The following is a 21,943-nucleotide window of genomic DNA, read 5'->3' as shown; positions in this document are numbered from 1 at the left end:
GTTTACGTGACATCACAGGGGTAGAAAAGTGGAGTCAATTTGGGGTGGGGGTTGAAATGTTGGTTTTTATTCCCTGAGAGTATGTGAGTCACAGGGGGTAGGAAAGGTGGAGTCAATTTGGGGTCAGGGGTTGAAAGAATGGTTTTATTCCCAGAGAGTTATGTGACGTCACAGGGGTAGAATAGTGGAGTCAATTTGGGGTGGGGGTTGAAATGTTTTTATTTTTTATTACAGATTAGTGACGTCAGGGGGTGGAAAAGGTGGAGTCAATTTTGGGGGCGGGGTTGAAAGAATGTTTTATTCCCCAGAGGACTGAACGTCAGTGGTAGATGGAGCCAATTTGGGGTGAGGGGTTGAAATGTTGGTTTTTATTACCGGAGAGTTACTGAAGTTCACAGGGGGGTAGGAAAGGTGGAGTCATTTGGGGTCGGGGGTTGACGAATGGTTTTATTCCCAGAGAAGGGGGTTACGTGCCGGTCCAAACAGGGTAGAATAGGTGGAGTCAATTTGGGGTGGTTGTTTGTCATGTTGTTTTTATACCGGAAGAATACGGTGACCGTTCCCAGGGGGTAGGAGAGTCATTGGGGTCAAGGGGTTGAAAGAATGGTTTTTATTCCGAGAGTTACGTTTACGGTTACAGGGGGTAGGAAAGGTGGAGTCAAATTTGGGGTCAGGGGTTTTTTTTGAAAGAATGGTTTTATTCCCAGAGAGTTACGTGACGTCACAGGGTAGAATAGTGGAGTCAATTTGGGGTGAGGGCTTGAAATGTTTGTTTTTATTCGCTTTATAGTTATGTGACGTCACAGGGGTAGAAAAGTGGAGTCAATTTGGGGTTAGGGGAGGCCACGCCCCCTAATATGAGCTCATGTACGTACATGAGCTTGTAAGACAAATGGAGTCAATTATGAGCTCATGTACGTACATGAACTTATCATACATATGGAGTCATTATGAGCTCATGTACGTACATGAGCTTATAATACAAATGGAGTCAATTTGGGGTCAGGGGTGCCACGCCCCCAGAATAGTGGAGGGTTGAAAAGATGGTTTTATTCCACCCTTATAGTTATGTGACGTCACAGGGGTAGAAAAGTGGAGTCGATTTGGGGTTAGGGGAGGCCACGCGCCCCCTATATGAGCTCATGTACGTACATGAGCTTGTAAGACAAATGGAGTCAATTATGAGCTCATGTACATACATGAACTTATCATACATGGAGTCAATTTATGAGCTCATGTACGTACATGAGCTTATAATACAAATGGAGTTAATTTGGGGTCAGGGGTGGCCACGCCCCCCAGAATAGTGGAGTCTATATGGGGTCAGGGTGGCCACACCCCCCAGACAAGTGGCGGAGTCTATATGGGGTCAGGGTGGGCCACACCCTTTTGGGGGTTATTTTGGGGTTGGGGGTGTCCCGCCCCTTTTTAGGCCTCACGTACGTAACATGAGCCAATCAGGAGGGGGAGGGGGGTAGCCCACGCCCTTGGGGGGGGTGAGGGGGGCGGGGGGGGGCCAGGGCTAGAAAAGTGGAGTCTATATGGGGTCTTTTCCTCTACTGGTAATCTATTGGCAAGTTCGAAGGTGTTTTTTGTATACGTGTCTAAACAGCCGAGACTGCTCAAATATATGGTGTGTTCACCAGCCATATTGGTTAAATACTACAGCGGGTATATGTCACGTATGGTATTTATAAGAAAAGTGTGATAGCAATTTATCTAGGTCTTATATGCAGACTGCATGACACCGTTCTGATCTGAGACATTGATGGTAATGTAATCCAATACGTCAATGGTATTTAAAGGTTTATAAATGGCATTATGCGGACCCTAACCACATGCACATCCTAACATGAAACAGTCTAAGAAATTAACCATTTTGTCACCCAAGATGGAAGGTTGAACGATACCCGAATACAGGCAAACATATTCAACGCCTTGATGGAATATATTTCTACCGCCATGAGGTCTCAATGCACACGAACTGTATAATAAATACCTGACTTTCTCATTGAAACCGAACATATTAGCTGCTTTAGCACTGAGTTTAATCGTAATTGAATCAATCATATCAACTTTGGCCACTCCTGCATCGATATGTGGAATGCTCATTCTCTTCGTGTCACCATTCCACGAGAAAAAACCGTCCCTGCGGATAGCCCCGTGAATATGCTCACCGTAAAATTCAGATAATTGTTCAATAATTTCCGTATTAAATGCTCTAGTCATGACATTCACATCACCACCCAACAAACCCGAAATGGACTTATAAATATAAGTATAAACGTGTTCCCCATCTGACTCATTATAGATCGCATTAAATTGAATAGTAAAATCAACGTCTCCTGGTTTAATAGCGTAATATAATTTCGGGAGAATGACTCCCACTAGCCCCACTTCATATTCCACTCCTTTCGGTAATGATATAGGGGCGGCTAACCTATTGGTAAATTTACACGCCCGATTTTCTGGAAATGTACCTATACATGCATTGCTATTCACGTATATGATGTGATCGCTACACATGTTGAATGTAGACTGTATGACTAACAATGGGTATCGGGTTTATAATATATGTACATAAAAACCTCCACATTCATGTTATGTCACGCCATATTCATAAATTTGTTATCTCGCAGATTGCCAAATCATTCAAGAAAATGTCCAAGCCTCTAGCCGCCATGATGAATCATCCTCACCACCCTCGGATCCAGGTAAAATATTATTATTATTATTATCATTGTTGTTTTGCAGTTATTATTATTATATTATTATTATTATTATTATATTATTATTATTATTATACACGTTCGCTCCCGTGCTTATTTAACACGATCGTTACAGATCCCTTCACTGAAGACTTCCCATTAGATGAAGATTTCATGGGGAGTAATAATAATGAAGCATCGCGCGTTGGTGGAGGTGTAGGAGCCAGAGGGGTATCTCCACTCACGAGGGAAAGAACGGAGGGTAACAAGGTAGTGAATACCATTCATTATGCGGCTGCAGTAGGGTCACACATTGACATGGAAATGAAGTTAAGTAGTAGCATAGCCCGATTACGCGAAGATATGAACAGTAACTTCCTTGAAAGAGGTATTCGCTTGGCTATGCTCTACTTGTGTGTTATTATCACCAGTGTGAGGATGCTAGGCGACATGAATGAAAAAAGTGCTTTTTATGTATGTACCCCACCTACCCTCACTACGATTGACTCGATCTATGACTCCCTGGAGGAGGCTATTGAGTTTCTAGCTAATAACTTGGAAGAGAGACTCAACCATACTGAGGGTTCGGGTTGGTGTATGACCTCACTGGATAGGGTTGAACTTCATATCACGAGGCGTGAGTTAGTGAATATTAATAACTTCAAGGTGTATCCCAAGGGAGTCCGCAGTAGTGATCAGGTTATCAATATTCAGTCCGGGTACAACTGTGTCATTACAGCGTTAGAAGCGTACCTTGTACTCCGGGATAACCCTCCCACGCGTATTAACAACCTCCCTCGTGTCTAATGAGGAGGGTGGGGAGGGGACTATTTAATATCAAACACTCACCAGATATACCGTTGACCCATGACTCTTTCAAAACATTAGAAAAGGGGAATAACCTCAAAATATATCTGTATAAATTATGTGAATTAGTCATGGGGAAACAGCGGAAAAAAACATTGGACGGTACATCTGGCGGAGGAAAGGTGGTAACCCCAAGGTCCTCATTTGATCACGTTGTTATTAATCACTGACGACCACGTCGTGTTGATTAAGGATATTTTGGCGTTCATGAAGAAGTTCTGACACGGATTCAAGCAGGGGCGGGGGATTGAGCACGCGGGTGGTATGTGTTACAATTGTTTGACTTTGTTTAATAGTCCCACCATCTGCGAGGCACACACTCAGGCCTGTACTGCTCGAACCACTGTCGAATACCCAGAACCCGGCCAATTTAAACAGTTTACTAAAGTTAAAGCTCTGCAGCCAATCTTGCACATGGCTTTCCTGGATGTTGAGGCATATAATATTCAACTGAAGACCGGAGAGAAGACGATCCGAGAATAGTACCGGCAGAAAGCTTTCGCTTACTGCTACGTGATAGCTGACGGTTAGAACAGGGGAATATTGCACCCCACATAGAAGTTTGGGTTGCGCCCCACAAGAGGTTCAGCATTAACAGCTAAGATGACATTGAACGTCAATTCTCGAGTATGTATAAAAAGGTTGTTCTCGTTAATCCTCCCGCCATTTCGCTCTTGAATGTTGGGGACGTTGTATGTATTACCGATGAGCGTCGGAAGGCAATTTTTAGGAGGGGATATACAATTCAAAATACTCTGGAAATTTTTAAACTCCGAAAAGTGGATACATCGCAAAATCCAGTCGTATACTTCTTGGAAGATTTAGCGGGTGAAGAAATAAAGGGCGTATTTTATCGTGAAGAATTAATTCCCACAAACTCTACCTCCACAAACGAACAATGTATATTCACTATTCTGGGAAGGAGGAGGAAAAATAATAAAACTCAATATATGTTCATTGGAAGGTTATTCGAGTCAATTCAATTCCTGGGTTGATGAATCTCAAATTGTAGGATATGAACCGTAAGCAACCTTTAATACGTAAAAAATAAAAAAAAAACTTTATTTATCATCTCTGGTTTATCACCCAGTGAAAGGAAGTAAAGTCATTCATCTAAATGCGTGGTGGTTTGGTGTCTACTCAATCGGAAATTTTTAGAAATTTTCTTTGTGGTAATCTAACTCAAGATAAGAAGTTTATTAAACACTTAAGAAATTGTAGAAGAGAAATTCATCTCGTGTCCTTCAAAACAACGTCCATATCTAAGAAGAAAAATGTACTGAAAAATCGTAAAGGGGGGACTATTTTATCGGTGTTATTGCCTATTGCTGCGAGTTTGGTAGGAAGTCTTTTTAATTGAAAATGAAGGAGTTTTACGTTATCCCTGCCATTACCTACGAGAGGTTAATGAATAGAAGAGGTTTATGATGGTGATATTAATAACCTGGAGGGTACTGGCAAGTTGGATACGGCAGCTGTTAGTAGTAGCAGACACGTCCCTCTTAATATCCAAAAACCGCCTATGCCAGCTATATCGCTCACGGGACCTCCTCCTCCTCCTCCTCCTCCTCCTCCTATAGAAAGTGTAGGTGCAGTGACTGAAAAGGAAGGAGGTAAACATCCCAATTACGTTGAAAACGATTAAAGGGGACATGAGTCGCAAAAAAATCAATCCCAATTTATCAGGCATTATTCCAATATCTTTTAAAGAACCTCAAAAGTCATACGTTACAGCTTTTGTTAAGCACTTACAAGATTCTAACATGTTTGAATGGAATGAAGGAGATTTTTTAACTCATCCACTAGCAGGTTATTAATATTTTAAATATAGCTCGAGAATTTCAAGGGAATAAAAAAAAACCCAGGTTGATAATATTTCCAATTATCACTACTTCATTGAAATGCCTGGGGTTAAAGATTGGATGTTAAGGAATATAGCAATTAAAAAAACAAATCGAAACGTAGCGAAATATGGTGAAAACGGGAGGAGGAGGAAGAGGGGGAGGGGGTGGGAAGGTGAGGGCGGGACATGCGAAAAACAAGATGGCGAGTGTGTGGAAGAAAAGAAACATGGTGGATGCGTGGGTGGCTAATTAACATTTTAGGAACAATAATACCGGAGCTGTTTAATCACGTGATACTGATTTTGATCAAATGGATGCAGGCGCATCTTTAACGAGTCATATGGTGGGTATATGACCTTTGGCATGAGGAAATGATAAGGCTTGTTTATTCGTGTGAGTGTGAATCATAGCTGGGAGTGAGGGAGGCTTAATGGTTCATCACAACTAGTTTGTAATCAGTGTTTGTGATAGAGGGAGCTCGGGTTGCAGGGTTTTCGTAGCTCATTAGCTCTTGAAGGATTGTCACATCAAGACGTGAACTCTCGCTATGGCTTCATCAACCTCCTTGTGCAAGTTAGTTTTCGGGAACTTGTCCGAAAATAAGTTCAGGAAGAGGAATACTTGTTTAGTAGTGGCCACTAATTGTGTCACCTGCAGGCATCATGGTGTGGTGGCAGATGTCATTCGAGCTTATCCGTATGCCGAGTTGACAGGTTTTTTATTTTCTCGCACTGGTGCATCATATACTTGTCTTCGTGATAGGGGTATTGAAGGGTCTGCCATTGTGAAAAGACCTGAAAATATCACATCTTGGGAATGCGACGAAGAAGTTGATCTACCCACCATAGCTAACTTATTAAACCAATAGGGTATTGGCGCCTCCATTGAAGATAATGAATACACGCAAAAGAGCGTGGCTTATTCCAAAGATAAAGATCACACCGATCGCTTGGGCAGAGATAGCAAACAAATGAGGTTCAATCACTTTTTTCCTTCGGTCAAGAAATTGAAGGAAGAATTACTTAAATCATCGTATGACTATGTCAAATATGTTATCTTTCCCGCTGGCATCGGTCAAAGCAGGCGGGTTAACACGACTTGGTTGAATCAATATTTACCTGTGTTAGCTACATTCAGTGATGAAATGAACAAAATTGGTAAAATATGTTGCGTGGCTACAATGAGAAAGAATTTATCCCTGTTGGAGGAAAGTTGCGTGGAAGATTTATTTATGAAAAACTTGTTAGCTAAATTTAAAAGCTTTGAGGTATTAGATGAAACGTCGTCTTTGATACACGGTCGGGAAGCTGTTGGAGAAGACGTATGTGGCATATACTAGGGTTGTGATGTGGCCGTGTGTTTCAATGAAGTATTGTTTTTGACGTGTTTGTACAGTTTTTTTTTCATTGTATGTATTTGTATGGAATATTAATTCATTCCCCTGCATTTAGCATTAGTTACAAATATAAAATAACAATTCCGTCTGTCATTTGATTTTTCATTTAACCTCTTTCAAACTCGGTATTATACTTATAAATAAACAAAATTGAAATGTGTGCCTGTGTGGGTATACTTTGGCATGGGAAAAATGGAGATTAAGACTCAAATTCTGTGATAAATATATGTCTCACGTGAGGTTGAAGTCAGCTCGTGTGTGTGTGTGTGCGTGATTCATCATTGGATAACGTCGTCCCTGTCGGTTATTGGGGAAGATATCAAATTGATAAATATATGTCTCACGTGAGGTTGAAGTCAGCCACCTAATATCCTTTTATCAGGATACTCCGAATATCTAAGCAGCTGTGTATATATAAAACAAAATGTAACCACTGGGAGAGAGAGGGAGGGAAGGAGAGAGAGAGAGAAGTCGATTGAGGCTATATTTGGGATGCGCATATATAAATTTAGAGTTTTTATAGGAGGAGGAGGTAGAGGTAAACGTCCCAGTTACGTTGAAAACAATTAAAGGGGACATGAGTTGCAAAAAAGCAATCCCGATTTAACAGGTATTATTGTGGGATTTTGGTAACTCATTAGCAGTTGAAGGATTGTCACATCAAGACGTGAACTGAGTCTATTTAGGGTCGGGGTGGGGTGGTTTTATTCCCGTAGAGTTACGTGACGTCACGGGGGCAGAAAAGTGGAGTCGATTTGTGGTCGGAGGTTGAAATGATGGTTTCATTCTCGTAGAGTTACGGGACGTCACAGGGGTGCAGAAAAGTGGAGTCAATTTGGGGTCGGGGGTTGAAATGATGGTTTTATTCCCGTAGAGTTACGTGACGTCACGGGGGCCGTAAGGGTGGAGTTGATTTGGGGTCGGTGGTTGAAATGATGGGTTTCCCGTAGAGTTTTGTGATGTCACGGGGCCATAAGATTGGAGTCAGCTTGGGGTCGGGGGTTAGAAATTATGGTTTTATTCCCGTAGAGTTACGTGACGTCACAGGTGGCCACGCCCCCACCCCTTTTGGACCTCATGGACGTGCATGAGCTCATCAATAATGTGGAGCCGATTTGGGGTCAAGGGTGGCCACACCCCCTTTTGCACGTCATCTACGTATATGAGCTTATAAGACAAGTGGAATTGATTTGGTGTCAGGGGTGGCCACACACCCCAGAATAGCGGAGTCGAATTGAGGTCAAGGGTGGCCACGCTCCGCACCCCCCCCCCCCCCCCCAGAATAGTGGAGTCGATTTGGGGTCAGGATGGCCACGCCCCCTTTTGGGGGGTTTGGGGGTTTGGCCCGCCCCTTTTGGGGGGTTTGGGGGGTTGCCCTGCCCCTTTTTAGGCCTCACGTATGTACATGAGCTTATCAGGTGGGGGAGGGGGGTGTGATTAGAAAAGTGGAGTCTATATGGGGTCTTTTCCTCTACTATTTTGGGGTTGGACTTTTGCTTGCCATGCTACAAACCTAATTATAACAGATTTTTTTCTGCCACTTGAGTCGCTATTTCGTCGATTCATTCAACAACCATTTCCAAATTTTGAAATAGTTGGCCTAAAAATAGACCTGAGTATTTATTACTGGACTTGATAAGGGTAAAAGTACTGTTCTCATGAATAGAGCTGACTGAATAATTTACAGGTGCCAAGCCAAAGTACAGTGAAAAAACATTGAGTTCCTTATCAGTTTTTCTCCCATGTAATCCTCAGGTGGATTCAGTGTCGCCAAAATGGGAATTAATGCATTTTGGTGTGAGATGGTGTTCGGCATTCATTTGAGATGACTTTTCTTTTTACCAGAAGTGATTGCACTTCATGTTTGGGTTTTTCAATTTATTTCCTTTTTTTGAGAAATGAAGGTTTTATTTTTTTATATCTTGGAGTTTGGTCTAGGCCCAGATTTAATTACTTTGAAAATTGTAGTAGGGATGCCAGCTGCAGGGATTTCCTAAGGTAGATCCCAAACGTTCGTTGAGGTTGACGTTACAAGATGTTCTGTTTAGATAAGGCTAAAAGTAGGCCTTGTAATATATATATATATATATATATATATATATATATATATATATATATATATATATATATGAATGAATGTCTTTTACTGTAATACAACAGTACAACAGTACAATATGAAGATAAAAAGCACAAAAAAACACTATATATATATATATATATATATATATATATATATATATATATATATATATATATATATATATATATATATATATATATATATATATATATCTATAATATATATAATGTCTTTTACTGTAACACAACAGTATAATATGAAGATAAAAAACACAAAAACACTATTTGAACGTTCAACCATATATTTCGAGCACTTCCTTCTGATCACTGGTAAAATATGGACATAAGATATCTTACAAGAGTACATATACAAAGCATATGTAAACTCTGGCTACAAAAAGTTGAGACTCGAGGGTGATTATCACTGCTGCCATATTTTCCTTAAACTCGTTCAAACTTTTCAGGAAAAACGGTGACAATCTATAGATAAACCAAAATGTCGCGGCGGGTGACAGGAGGTTTTTCCGGGACTATATCGTTCGCAATTAAGAACATTTTGGTCATTTTAATCATAAGGAAACCGACCTACTTAAACCTAAAATCTCAGCGGTAAAGGCGGATTAAGGACACAGATGGAGTGTTCGCTCCTTACTCATCCCGGATTTTGCTTTCATTTCTTCTAAATGTGACCTCGAGTAACCTTTGCGTGCATGTGTGTTTAAACGTGTGCGCATTAGACTGATGCCAAATCAAATATTCCCACTCATGTTGTAAGGTATATAAAGGAGCATAAGTTATACAACGCAAATATAATTGGCTTCTGATTACTTTTGCCGATTATTAAAAAGCCCTTGTAATTTTCTGGCTTTTAACAACAAAAAACAACATTTTTCTTCTTAAACGTGGCAAGATATTTTCCAGCGCTGCCAGTTCCTATCTCAGGTGTGAAGCTGACCTCAGGGCGTAAAGACATCGAACAGCCGGGATTAAACCCTCTACTGGGAAAGGTAGTCGCTTTATCGTCCTTCATGCTGGGCTGTTACCTTTCTTAATGCAAATGTTTTTTTCTTTAGCTCCCAAAATTAATTTACTTACAAAAATGAAGATTTGTTACTTAAAAGTTTTGTATACATAACGTGCAGTAATATCATCAATATAATATTGTCATGGCATTCTTGTTTATTATTATTATATCACTATATAACATTCATGACCCAAATAATCATGTTTGTTTTGACAAACCCTTATGAAGATATAAGCATAGAAAAATGGCAGTAAGGAAGGCTTTGTCCAAAATGAAGAAATGATTTTTAAGGCAGTAAATGACGGAGATTACCACAAACAAATAAATCGCTTCGTCTTTGAAGATTGGCTCAAATCCCAGCTACTGCCGAACATCCTTCCTTCATCAGACATCGTCATGGACAATGCCTCGTACCCTTCTCCTGTTACTAATAAAGAATTCAACACGATCCACCAAAACCTAATCCAACTGCTCTACCCACCATACATTATTGAGAAGGCTATTGATAAAGAGAATACAATATACTATAGAGGTCCTACTCACAACAGACACATAGATTTCAACAATAAAATAAAACTTCTGTGCCATGAAAACATACAAAAAGCTACAGAACACCTCAGGTGTGATAATCCTTTCATTTTCCATGATCCCAAACCCATCTAGAGTTCGCTCATTAACGAATACTTAAATAAAAGAGGAAAAGAAGCCGGAGTTTACAAGATATCGTGTAACAATTGTAATGATATTTACGTTGGGGAAACCGGTATACCCATCTCGCAAATCTAAGCAGAGCACAAAAGATCAGTGCGATATGCATCATAGAACTCGAAGATTTTCGTACATATTAGGGACAAAGGCCATACTATGAACTGGAGTGGGGCAGAGCTGGTTTTCAAAAGTAGATATCCGTACGAAAGGAAGATGCTGGAATCCGCTATCATCAATCAAACTAACAATATGAACCTGTCAGGAGGACACTGGTAATCGGATGACATCGACGAACTAATCCTTAGGCCTCTTCTCAACAGGTGTTCAAGAACGAGTCACCAGACGGGTTCCACCCTTCCTGGGTCACCAACAGAGACTTACTGACACACCTACATAATGCTTTGTATATATACTCTTGTAAGACATCCTATGTCCATATTTTACCTGTCATCAAGAGCACAGAAGGAAGTACTCGAAATATATGGTTGCATTTTTAAATAGTGTTTTACGGGCCTTTTATTCTCTTATATATATATATATATATATATATATATATATATATATATATATATATATATATATAGATATATATATATATATATATATTATATATATATATATATATATATATATATACATACAACAACAAAAGCCACAGGGAAAATTTTTTAAAAAAAGAAAAGACAGAGTGCCAAGTACTTTCGTGTATTTAACACATCTTTGTACCCCGAAGATGTGTTAAATTCACGAAAGTACTTGGCACTCTGTCTTTTCTTTTTTTAAAAAAATTTTCCCTGTGGCTTTTGCTGGTAAACAAAATCACGTGGTTACTTTTGTGATTTTATAGTATACATACTATATATATATATATATATATATATATATATATATATATATAGATATATATACTATATTATATATAATATATATATGTCTGATCACATCACTGTGATTCATATACACGCATTAAGCTACAATTTTCCTTTAATATCTAATTCGCTCTACCTCAGAATTAATATATTTTCATATATGTTAACTGAAGGGGAATTTTTAGTTGATGATAATTTCGTCAGCTCCCAGGCACGAAACAGGAGCCAAGAAATCATGACGTACAGTGAAGTGCCTTTAATTACACATCTACCACGAGAGGATCTGTGGTAGCTGTGTGATTAAAGGCACTTCACTGTACATCATGATTTCTTGGTTTTAGGTTCTCGTCCGGAGCCGACGAAATTATTATCAACGAAAAATTCCCCTTCAGTTAACATGTATAAAAATATAGTAATTCTGAGGTAGAGCAAATTAGATATTAAATGACATTTGGACATTTGTAGCTTAATGCATATATATATATATATTATATATATATATATGTGTGTGTGTGTGTGTGTGTGTGTGTATGTATATATATATGTATATACATTAAGCTACAAATGTCCAAATGTCATTTAATATCTAAGTTGCTCTACCGCAGAACTAATATATTTTATATAGAATTTTTCTCTCTATTTTGGTGTTTTTATGGACTCCTTTTATTAGATATATATATATATATATATCTATATATATATATATATATATATATATATATATATATATATATATATATATAGATATATATATATATATCTAATAAAAGGAGTCCATAAAAACACCAAAATATAGAGAGAAAAATACTATATTTCAGAGACTGTTGTCTCCCTCTTCAGGTAAATGAATGAGAAAAGTTACAGAAAAGGTGGTATTTATACCAAGAGGTGCATCCACAGGCAAGCCAATTTAGGTCACTCCTGCTGATAATCTTCCTTTAATCCTATTGAGCGTTGGTTGAATGAAAACTTTGTCGATAACATCTAAATCCCATGCTCCCTTTGAGATGTTCATCACTGTTTAATCAAGGCCGATTCTATCATCTGACTCTTGTGCCGACAGTTGCTGCTATAAATTATATATGACAAATTCCAGTTGATTCTGTGGTTATGTTCATTTATATGGTTGAAAGTAGCTGAGTTCTTTCTCCATACCTAACTGACTGTTTATGTTGTATTGATCTCTGGGGAAGTAATTTTCCTGTAAAACCAATGTAAGATTGGTCACAGTCCAGGCATGGGATCTCATAAACACCTGTGTCCTTGGGGGAGGTCTTTTGTTGGATGTTAATCAGGGATTTGGCTAAAGTGTTTGGGTAAGTAAATGCAAAAGGGTTAGATTTTCCGAGAGTCTGGGTTACCATCCTAATCCTGTCCAAGTGTGGAATTTTTATTTTATTGTTGGGTGTCTCTCTGGTCTTGCTTGTAAAAATATCAGGCTTTCATTTGGACTTCGGTGTAGCCCATTTCTTTTGATGGCATCACTGTATTATATGTTAATCTTAACTTCCAGTAGTGACTCAAGAATCGATGAACTGAAGAACTTGTATATGCCTTAATATAATATATGGATAATGGTGCTGTTACAATGATCAGCTCTGATGACCTGAGGTGGGCCTACAAGCAGTTAGCTGGCATATTCAGACCTTTTAAATTTGAAACTCAGCAGCTGGTGACTAATGATATTGATCTGCAGTCTGACATAGATCGGTCAGAAGTTCTTACTCCGGAAGTCAATAAATTGTTTGGGCTTGAATGTAATAGCTTTTCGGATGATATTTTCACTAGGCCAATTTCCCTTGACCCAGAAGCTATCACTAAAAGATTAATTCTTAGGTCCATTGCCACTCAGTTTGATATATTTGGTTTCAACTTGCCTTTATTTAGCCGATGTAGGCTTTATATGCATGATTTGCAATGTCAGAAGGGTTTGAACTGGGACCAGCCTCTTAATAATCAACAACTTAAAAGACTGGAGGAATATCTGTAGGCAGTGTAATTCATCGCCCCCTCTTAAAGTAACTCGTTTTGTGGGTCCAAGGGATGGTGAGTATCATATAATTGTTTTTACTGATGCCAGTTATGACATATATGGGTGTGCCATTTATTTATTGAATGTTGATTCTGGTAAACTTACCTTTATGAATGCCAAAAATCGGTTGGTTAATACCCAATTGAAAGGTGAATCCATACCATCTTTAGAGATCCACGCCATTAATCTAGGAGGTGAACAATCTGTTGATCTTTATTTGGATCTTAGTTGTCCCAATTGTATAAAACCTGTAAAGGTGACAAAAATTTGTCTATTTTCATATTCTTCTTGTACCCTGCAGTGGTTAACAAGTTCTTCGCTTCAACTTAAGAAAATGAACCAATGTGCTACTTTTGTACTGAACAGAATTTACAGTATACAAAAATTGTGTGAAACATATCCCGTTCATTTTGGGTTTATTAATGGCAAGGAGAATCCTGCTGATATGGTGACCAGTCATATAAATTGTTAATGAAGTCTTGTTTTCTTTCAGGCCCGGATCTGAATAATATTAGGGCACAAGACATCCAGTTCTTTATTCCTCAAGAGGGCTATCTTTCTGGAAATTACATGGATCTTTCTCATGTTCCTTTAGTTGAGAAAGATTACTTGGTGAATATTTCTCATTTTTCTGACTTCCGAAGACTTCTTTTGCTCTACTGTCGGTGCATAATATGCATACACAAATGGAAAGCTCAAGTGAGAAGGCAAGTTAATGTACAAGAGGATAAGAATTTTTTCTGTTTAGCTCTTGTCCATTTTGTTTTGACTGATCAACAAAATCACTTTGCTGATGTTTTGGAGAATTTTTCTAAAGGTTTTTTCTGTAGTAAAGGATATACGAGGTACAGTTTCTCAGTTGAATTTGTTAGTTGATAACGATGGCATTTTGAGAGTGAAGAGCAAATTTAAGAATGAGAAAAAATGTCCTTTTCTATTATCGAGAGACAGTTATTTAACGAAGTTAATTATATTGGATATCCATCATCAATTGGCTCACTCTGGGTGCTATGCTGTTCTTTCTGAATTCAAAAGACCTTGCTTTAATTCCTAGAAATTTTTCAGTGGTTAAAAAGGTTAAAAAGACCCACCAGCTGTGCCTGTCGGTAATATTTCCGTCGATTATATAGGGCCTTTTACAGTTAAACTGGAGAGAGAAAATACTAATGTATGGCTATTATGGTTTATTTGCACTTGGTCTCGTGCAGTTAATTTAAAAATTTGTAGAACACTCCGTGTGCCAGATTTTCTTAGGGCATTTTCTCTTCATTGCTTCAAGTTTGGCATTCCACAATTATGCATTAGTGACCTAGGGTCACAAATAGTTGCAGGAGCTAATGTTATAACTTCATTTCTGAATGATACCCCCACATAGTTGTATTTTGAGGAACGATGTGTTAAACCGTCAACTTTTCAACAATATTTCAAAGGATGTAGCCAGTTGGGCTCCCTTGACGGGATTTGTGTCAAGTTAACAAAGAGGCTTCTGTATGGATCCATCAAGAACAACATTCTTTCTTACTCTGATTTTGAGTTGAGTTTACAGTATGTCATGTTGTCCACTTGGTAAATCGACGTCCAATATCTTTTAAAGAGGTGCTTTGTGTATTAGTTGCCGCATCAGCACCTGGATGATTTAGGACAATTCCCAAATGCAATGAATTATTTATTTTTTCTTAATATTTTAATTAACCTTATTAAATTCCCGGTGTATATGAGTACAATTCAGCGCAAGTTCCATTCCCCGAGGAAAAAATGACATTTATTCATGTGAAAAGCGGCAAGGCTGGAAATGGACTCAATTAGTCCTTTGGATTCTCCTAAACACTAAATAGACAATGACAACCATTTTGGGTGGGGCTTTGATCCCGACAGTAACCCTACCTCTAACCCGGGTCACAAATTTTATATTTATTCATATGAAAACAGGCAAGGCTATAAATGGTCTCAATCTGTCCCTAGGAGTCTCCTACACACTAAATTCATTATCTTAGTTTTGTGTGCGTCTCAAGCATCTCCGGGAGATGTATTATACCTAAATTTTTTGCAGCTGTTTACTCAACTATTATAAAAATTTTGAAATGAAAGTGCTAATGACTCAAACATGATCCTCTTATGGTACAGAGGTATGGTACTTAAATGTTATTTTATTACATAAATTGAGGTTATTAGCTGCGATGACTTTGAATTTGATCTCAGCTGAAAATAATTTAGGTATAGTAGAAGGGGAAATATCACATTAATTGTCTTCTTCCTCGGTATTATCACTATCCTCACTCCATACTCTGTCTGAATCCTCATCCTCCTCGGCCATCATTTGTCAGCTCTATGTAGTTATAGAGCTGGTGACAGGATTTCCAGTGAACCAAACAGGCCGGAGGCCATCCCTAGTTTTCATCCAGCCATAGTTGATTGGGCTCTCCCCATCAGTATGATCAACTTCATCTGCTTGTTTCCACATTTTAGCCACAAAATTTGTTCTTTTGATATGATGAGTAAGTGTTTCATAGCATGGAGGAAGGGAGGCACAGTTAATCTTCTTCATCCTCGCCAGTGGATCTGTTTGCTTACCCCTGCACATGCGCATGAAGGCCTTATACCTTGCTCCATTCATGTCTGATGTGTATTGCTTCCAATCGCTGAAATGGTTTTACCTTCCCAAGTCTGTTGAAAGCGGATGTGAAACACACCCAGTGAGGGCATGAAATCCTATGAGAGCCTCAGTCAGGACAGAGTGCTTTTCTTCAAGTCGAGCTGCAATCAGAGAAACGTTGATGTAACGGCCATGGTTACCTGAACCATAGTCCATTACAATGACATGCAGTCTGATCGTCCAATCAGACCAATAAGGATAACCAACACATCAGTGCCAGACGATCTTACCATAATGGCCCCCCTGTGAATTCTCCTCACATGGAAAGCAGTAAGTGTACCAGCTTCCTCATGCTGAGCCTGTAGGTGACTTGGCTCGACTTGAATCTGGCTACCAACCTCTGTCTCAGTGGACATGAACTCTGAACATTCACCACCATGTGACACATACAAAACTTAACTTCCCAAATTTGGTCCATATTGTGGGTTTCTCCATTCTTGCATGATGAAGTGTGCAAACTCTTCTTTAAATGTGCTGTTCTTCAGGAGATCTATTCCACTATGCCGCTGTGCTGAATCTGGTCCACTGATAATAAATGTGGGTTGATTACTTCCACCACGAGATTTCCTTTCCTGATCATTAATTGAAGGGGAGACACACTTACCAAGCACAGGGTGAATTTCTTCCCCGCTAAAGGAACATACTTTGACAAGCAAATTCCTGGCCATAGTTCCATAAGTTGACTTCCTGTGGCGAAGTAGGGTTTCATGTAGGATGCATCAACCGTCAACCACAGTTGCACTGACTTGAGGCAGAGTGATGTCAGTTAAAATTGTGTCCTGGTTTCCCTCAAGCAGTTTAGTGAGAGTTGCCTTGTCTGTCTTGTTGGGAGTTCCATTACTATCGCAAGGGAGAGTGGTACATCTGTAATTGGGGAAGTTAAAATGTACTGAAGGTCGCATGTGACATTTATTTTACTTCCCAGCACTAAAATTCTTGCAAACACATCTCTGACACCTTCTGCTACTTTAGCTTTAGCTTTATTTTTGCAAGAATGTTGAAGTTTGGTGTCTTCTGTGGGAAAGTTTAACACCTTTGTTCGAGTTACAGTTCTCAGGAATCTTGAACTGTCTGCTTCACACTCAAGTCTCAAATTTCAATCGAAGTTCTACTCCACGCTTCAATGTACTTGAAAGGTAAACTTTTGTTTCTTCCTTTGCTTCTTTACCTGGTGCCACATTGACTAGTTCATGTGGTGACTGAGTATCAAATGGGTTACAGGTATCATTAATGACTCTGGCAAGGGTTTGAATATTATTGTTGTCACGCCTCACTCTCCATGGCTGTAACTGACTGGCAGGCTGTTGCCCTGAATGAAGGCCTACAAGGTGCCGTAATTCTGATAAGGCCATACCACGCTGAGTCAAGGTAATAGGCCATCTTCTGAAGGCATTCTCAGAGTTTCTGAAAGCAGTCATTCCTCTCATAGGCGATGCAACATCCCTGTTAACAGTCTGGTCTAAAGTTAGATCAACTGCACATCTTGAGAATGATTTACTGGTGCGTCGGATAGAGAAGGCCCCTGCCTGTAGAATGTCCAAAGCTTAAGGGTCCTTCTGTCGAAGTTTTGACAGGAAAAGAGATCCCCATCTTGCATAATCTGGCCAATTTAGAGCAAAGAAGATCTCAGTAACATAGGGAAGGATTTAAATGTACTTCATTGCATTGTTAGTGCGCACTGCTCTCTGCATGCTGAGCGATCTATGTATACCTAATCAACAGAGTACACCGGGAACTGCCAACCTGTAAGGTTGAAAGGTTGGCAGTTCCCGGTGTACTCTGTTGATTAGGTATATATAGATCGCTCAGTAAGCTGCTGTGCTACCATGTTGACCATTCATGACACTTTGCAAAAATTCCTCACAATTCATCAGCAGGTCTTTTAAGAGAGCAGTTTCAACAAATTTTTCCATTTCTTGTGAATCATCAGAGGAATGGATCAATGTTTCTGGCAAGGATAGTACTTCTTCTTCTGTCAAAGTTTTCTTGAAATTGGCCGGCAAGGCTCGTTCCATCACTGCTGCTATGATCTGATGGATCCTGGTACACCAGTTGAAGAACTTGTCTTTCAAGAAACCAAGAGATCCAGTGGCCAGGATTCCAGCTTCAGTTAATAAGTATTCAATTCCAGAGTCTGCAATAAATGTTCCAATGGCTGCGTAGAAAGCCATCTGTAAATGGAATTCCCCAGTAGTATTATATTATCAGGTTGTCAAATGATAGACGTTGTAGAGCTTGAATGGCAAATGCTTTCAAAGCACCAGCCAAATCATGAGAAACTATGGCGTAGTCTTGGTTCATCCTTCGCAACTTTACCTGCTCTAACCATGGTTTCTTGTACAACATCATTTCTTGTTGGTGGTTGTGAGATGGGGTCCATGTATGCAGCAACAGTTTTAGGGATGTTGTCAGTAATACATTTAGCAAAGAATCCATTGAACAGAGGCAATTTCCGATCTTGTGAAAATTTACTGAATTGATACTGCATTTGGTTACTCAAGCTAATACAGCAAAAGAGGCGGTGGAATTAAATCTGCAGCAGAATTGCCATATGGTTCTCTGTAAATAAGAAAATGCAAGTGTCAAGGCTAGCTGGAATTCTTCATATTAATAAAGCAACAAAGACATGAGAACTAAAATTACGTAAATGTACAGCCATACATGGATCTCTGAATACACAAATTAAAATACTTCTAGACTTTCAACCTTTCATGCACAGAAGGTGTACAAAGGAGCATGATGGCATAAATGAATTCCATTTTCAACCTTGTCAGTTTTCATATTAAAGACTTTTTGACATGGAGTTAAAAGAACATTACTATCATTGTGTATTTGAGACAATTTCTAGCCTTGCCTATTTTCATATGGATAAATATAAAATTTGTGACCCGGGTTTGAGCTAGGGTTGCTGTCGGGGTCAAAGCCCCACCCAAAATGGCTCTCATTGTCCATTTAGTGTATAGGCGACACCAAAGGATTAATTGAGACCATTTCCAGCCTTGTCGCTTTTCACATGATAAATGTAATTTTTTCCTCGGGGATGGGACTTGCTGTCGGGGTCAACGCCCCACCCAAAGTAACTGTCATTCTTCATTTAGTAGTCAGGAGACTCCTGTGCACCATTCTAAACTACTTTTAGCCTTGCCGAAGTTCACATGAATAAATGTCATATTTCACCCCCCCCCCTACTATGAGGTATTTGGGGGTCATAGCCCCGCCAGCAATACAGAAATCCATTATATGGGGGTCAGGCCTGATATTAATAATGTTGAACCTTTTGCCTTCTTTCGCATGAATAAATGTTCTGGGTTCCTGGTCTAGTGTGCTTGATGACAGGCGTAACCTTTAACCTTACAGTGTCAAATGTTTGCCTCATTTGGGAAGTTAAATAGAATGATTGTTCCAAAACGTCTATAATCTGTGACTGAAAACAAAACTGGATTTGGATCAACTTGAGTGACTTAATAAGTCTAGAGAGGGCCCTATAAGCTTGTAGAATAAATTGATGTTTACGTAGTTTTCCTGTTTTTGTCTGATAGTTGGATATTCTTCAGTTCAAAACCATGCTCAATGATATGCTGAAAGTTATTATTGGCAGTCGAAATCGTCCAGGGAATCGAGGAATGGATTGGATGAAATATGAGAGTCCAACCTTTGCAAGCATTTCACTTGACATTTCAAGTTATTTTCTGGGTTTTAAAACTGACGCAGAAAGCATTGTCAATAAATGCATAAGTACGCGAATTCAGAGAAATTATAACAAACATAATCTGTATGGATACTGTAAAATGGAACGACTGGACAGTACATAAATGAGCGTAGGTAATTGGCTTGATCAGTGTGGAAAGGAAAAAAAGATTTCGCCATCCATTCGTGGTTGAGTTCAAAGAAACGCACCCTCTCTTCTGTTCTATTAGTAAACAAACAAGATGGCTTCGTCCGAAGGAGGGAATTTTCAACACGAAGGTAAATAATGAAGGCAATTTAACTCTTTTCAAGTGGGCATAGAGATTTGTCTGTATTGAGTATGATCATTTTAATTCATAATTAGGTGGACCAAGTGGTTGTTTGACTATGAAGCAAAGCAATAGAATTTCACCTTAACAGGTAACTGAGGTTAGTATTACTACTTCGGTAGGCCTAGGCTAATCCTGTCGTAGCTTATCCTAGGATAACTTGAGTGTGAGGCTTTCAAGAACGTCTTGCTGTGTTGATCGAGAACCTCATTGAAAGCGAGTTGGTTTAGTAATACTTTGAAAGTACTCTACTTACTAGTATCTACCTAGGATTCTACATGACCCAGGCCCTTGTACCTAGGCTAGGCTATTTTTTTGATTGGTGGTAAGGTTAACTTGTGTTTTAAGCATTTTGGTGGAAACCATTGGATGGTGCAGGCCACTTACTTATTAAACTCTTATGATTTTCACTTTCTCTCGTTGCATCCAACTACCAGCCTACGCCTGAGGCCCTTTAAGGAAAATGATGGTTTTTAGATTGAGTATAAAGAAAGAAAGAATGCATTTCCCCCATGAAAGAGGTAGGAACTGCTGAAATCCTAAAGTACTGAAGGCTATTCAGATGATTATCATCAGTGGTTACCAATCGTTTAAGATGTAGGGTAAACAACCGTGTGGACTACCTGGGCTAGTCTTGCCCGCTCATTGACCCACCTTCCAGAAAAAGTGCTTTAACACATTCTGACACCGGAGGTGAACGCCAGTCACGAGTCATCAGTCGTGTAAGCAACACCTCAAGACCTCTACTTTCCTCTCAAAATGAGAGTTTTCTCCCACAGTACAAAATAATGTCCTAGGGTAAAACACCGCATGGACTGGCCAACTCACCGACAATCATGGCTGGACACCCTTCAAAAAAGTACTTATAACGCATCCTGACACCGGAGATGGTCATCAGTCACGAGCTGTTGTTGGTGAGAGATGGAGCTAAAGACCTCTGCTCTCCTTTCGAAGTAAGTATTTTCTTCAAAGTTAGAAATTAAGGCTATATTTGAAGCTTTAAACAGAGGGTAATGAAAAAGGTGGCCAACTCAGTACAAACTTCACCAAAACACTTTCGAAAGTTTTACTTACGATTAAATAACTTAGAAGATTGACGCCATCTCAATGTTTGCGGAGTCGCTTGTGTCAACAAACTTCCCATTCCCTGTGATAAATCCGCACACCACTTGTACCCATAGACGCTGGGGCACTTTCATCACAACATTCGGAAAACGGTCCCTTGCCACAACGTTTCTAAGGAAACTACAGATTTGGTAGAAGAAGACGACAAAGTGTGCACTAAATAATTATTTAAATAAATAGTAAAACATCAATTTTGTTCATGAGACTTACTTGGCAGATATATATATAGCTGTATTCTCCGAAGTCCGACAGAATTTCAAAACTCGCGGCACACGCAGTGGGCGGCCAGGTGGTAGTACCCATTCCCGCCGCTGGGAGGCGGATATCAGGAACCATTCCCATTTTCTATTCATATTTTTTCTGTCGCCGGTCGGTAAACACCTGTTTACAGACCTCCGCCCAGGATTTTTGGATTTAACTCGTTATAAGTATCTGGATTGACTTTTGGTTTTGACTCTGGATTGTTGGATTGGCATACGCGATAGTGGACTGTTTTTGGATTTTGGATTGGCTTTTGTATGAACGTGATGTCGGGATCAAGTTCAGTGAGCTTCAGAGTGTGTGTGAGAAGTGATTGCAAGGTGAGGCTACCGAAAGCATCGGTAGACCCCCACACAGTATG

General features: G+C 39.4%; 1 protein-coding gene across 4 annotated transcripts in view; it reads left to right on the top strand.

The window, feature by feature from the left end:
- Positions 1-19,604: 19,604 nt before the first annotated feature.
- The window catches only part of LOC135198183 (protein lin-52 homolog), a 157,239-nt gene continuing 154,900 nt past the window's right edge, over positions 19,605-21,943 (top strand). Inside the window, exon 1 of one of the 4 annotated variants that reach the window (XM_064225730.1) lies at positions 19,605-20,146. In XM_064225730.1, coding sequence (XP_064081800.1) covers positions 20,110-20,146 — 37 coding nt within the window. In that variant the 5' untranslated portion in view covers positions 19,605-20,109. Of the gene's footprint in view, positions 20,147-20,364; positions 20,522-21,943 lie in introns of those variants that run through there. The other 3 variants (XM_064225733.1, XM_064225732.1, XM_064225731.1) reach the window with 3 other exon arrangements.

The sequence above is a fragment of the Macrobrachium nipponense genome, chromosome 21, assembly GCF_015104395.2.
Source record: "Macrobrachium nipponense isolate FS-2020 chromosome 21, ASM1510439v2, whole genome shotgun sequence".
Classification (NCBI taxonomy): domain Eukaryota; kingdom Metazoa; phylum Arthropoda; class Malacostraca; order Decapoda; family Palaemonidae; genus Macrobrachium; species Macrobrachium nipponense.
The sequence above is the reverse complement of the archived record's forward strand: the minus strand, read 5'-3'. Positions and strand labels throughout refer to the sequence as shown.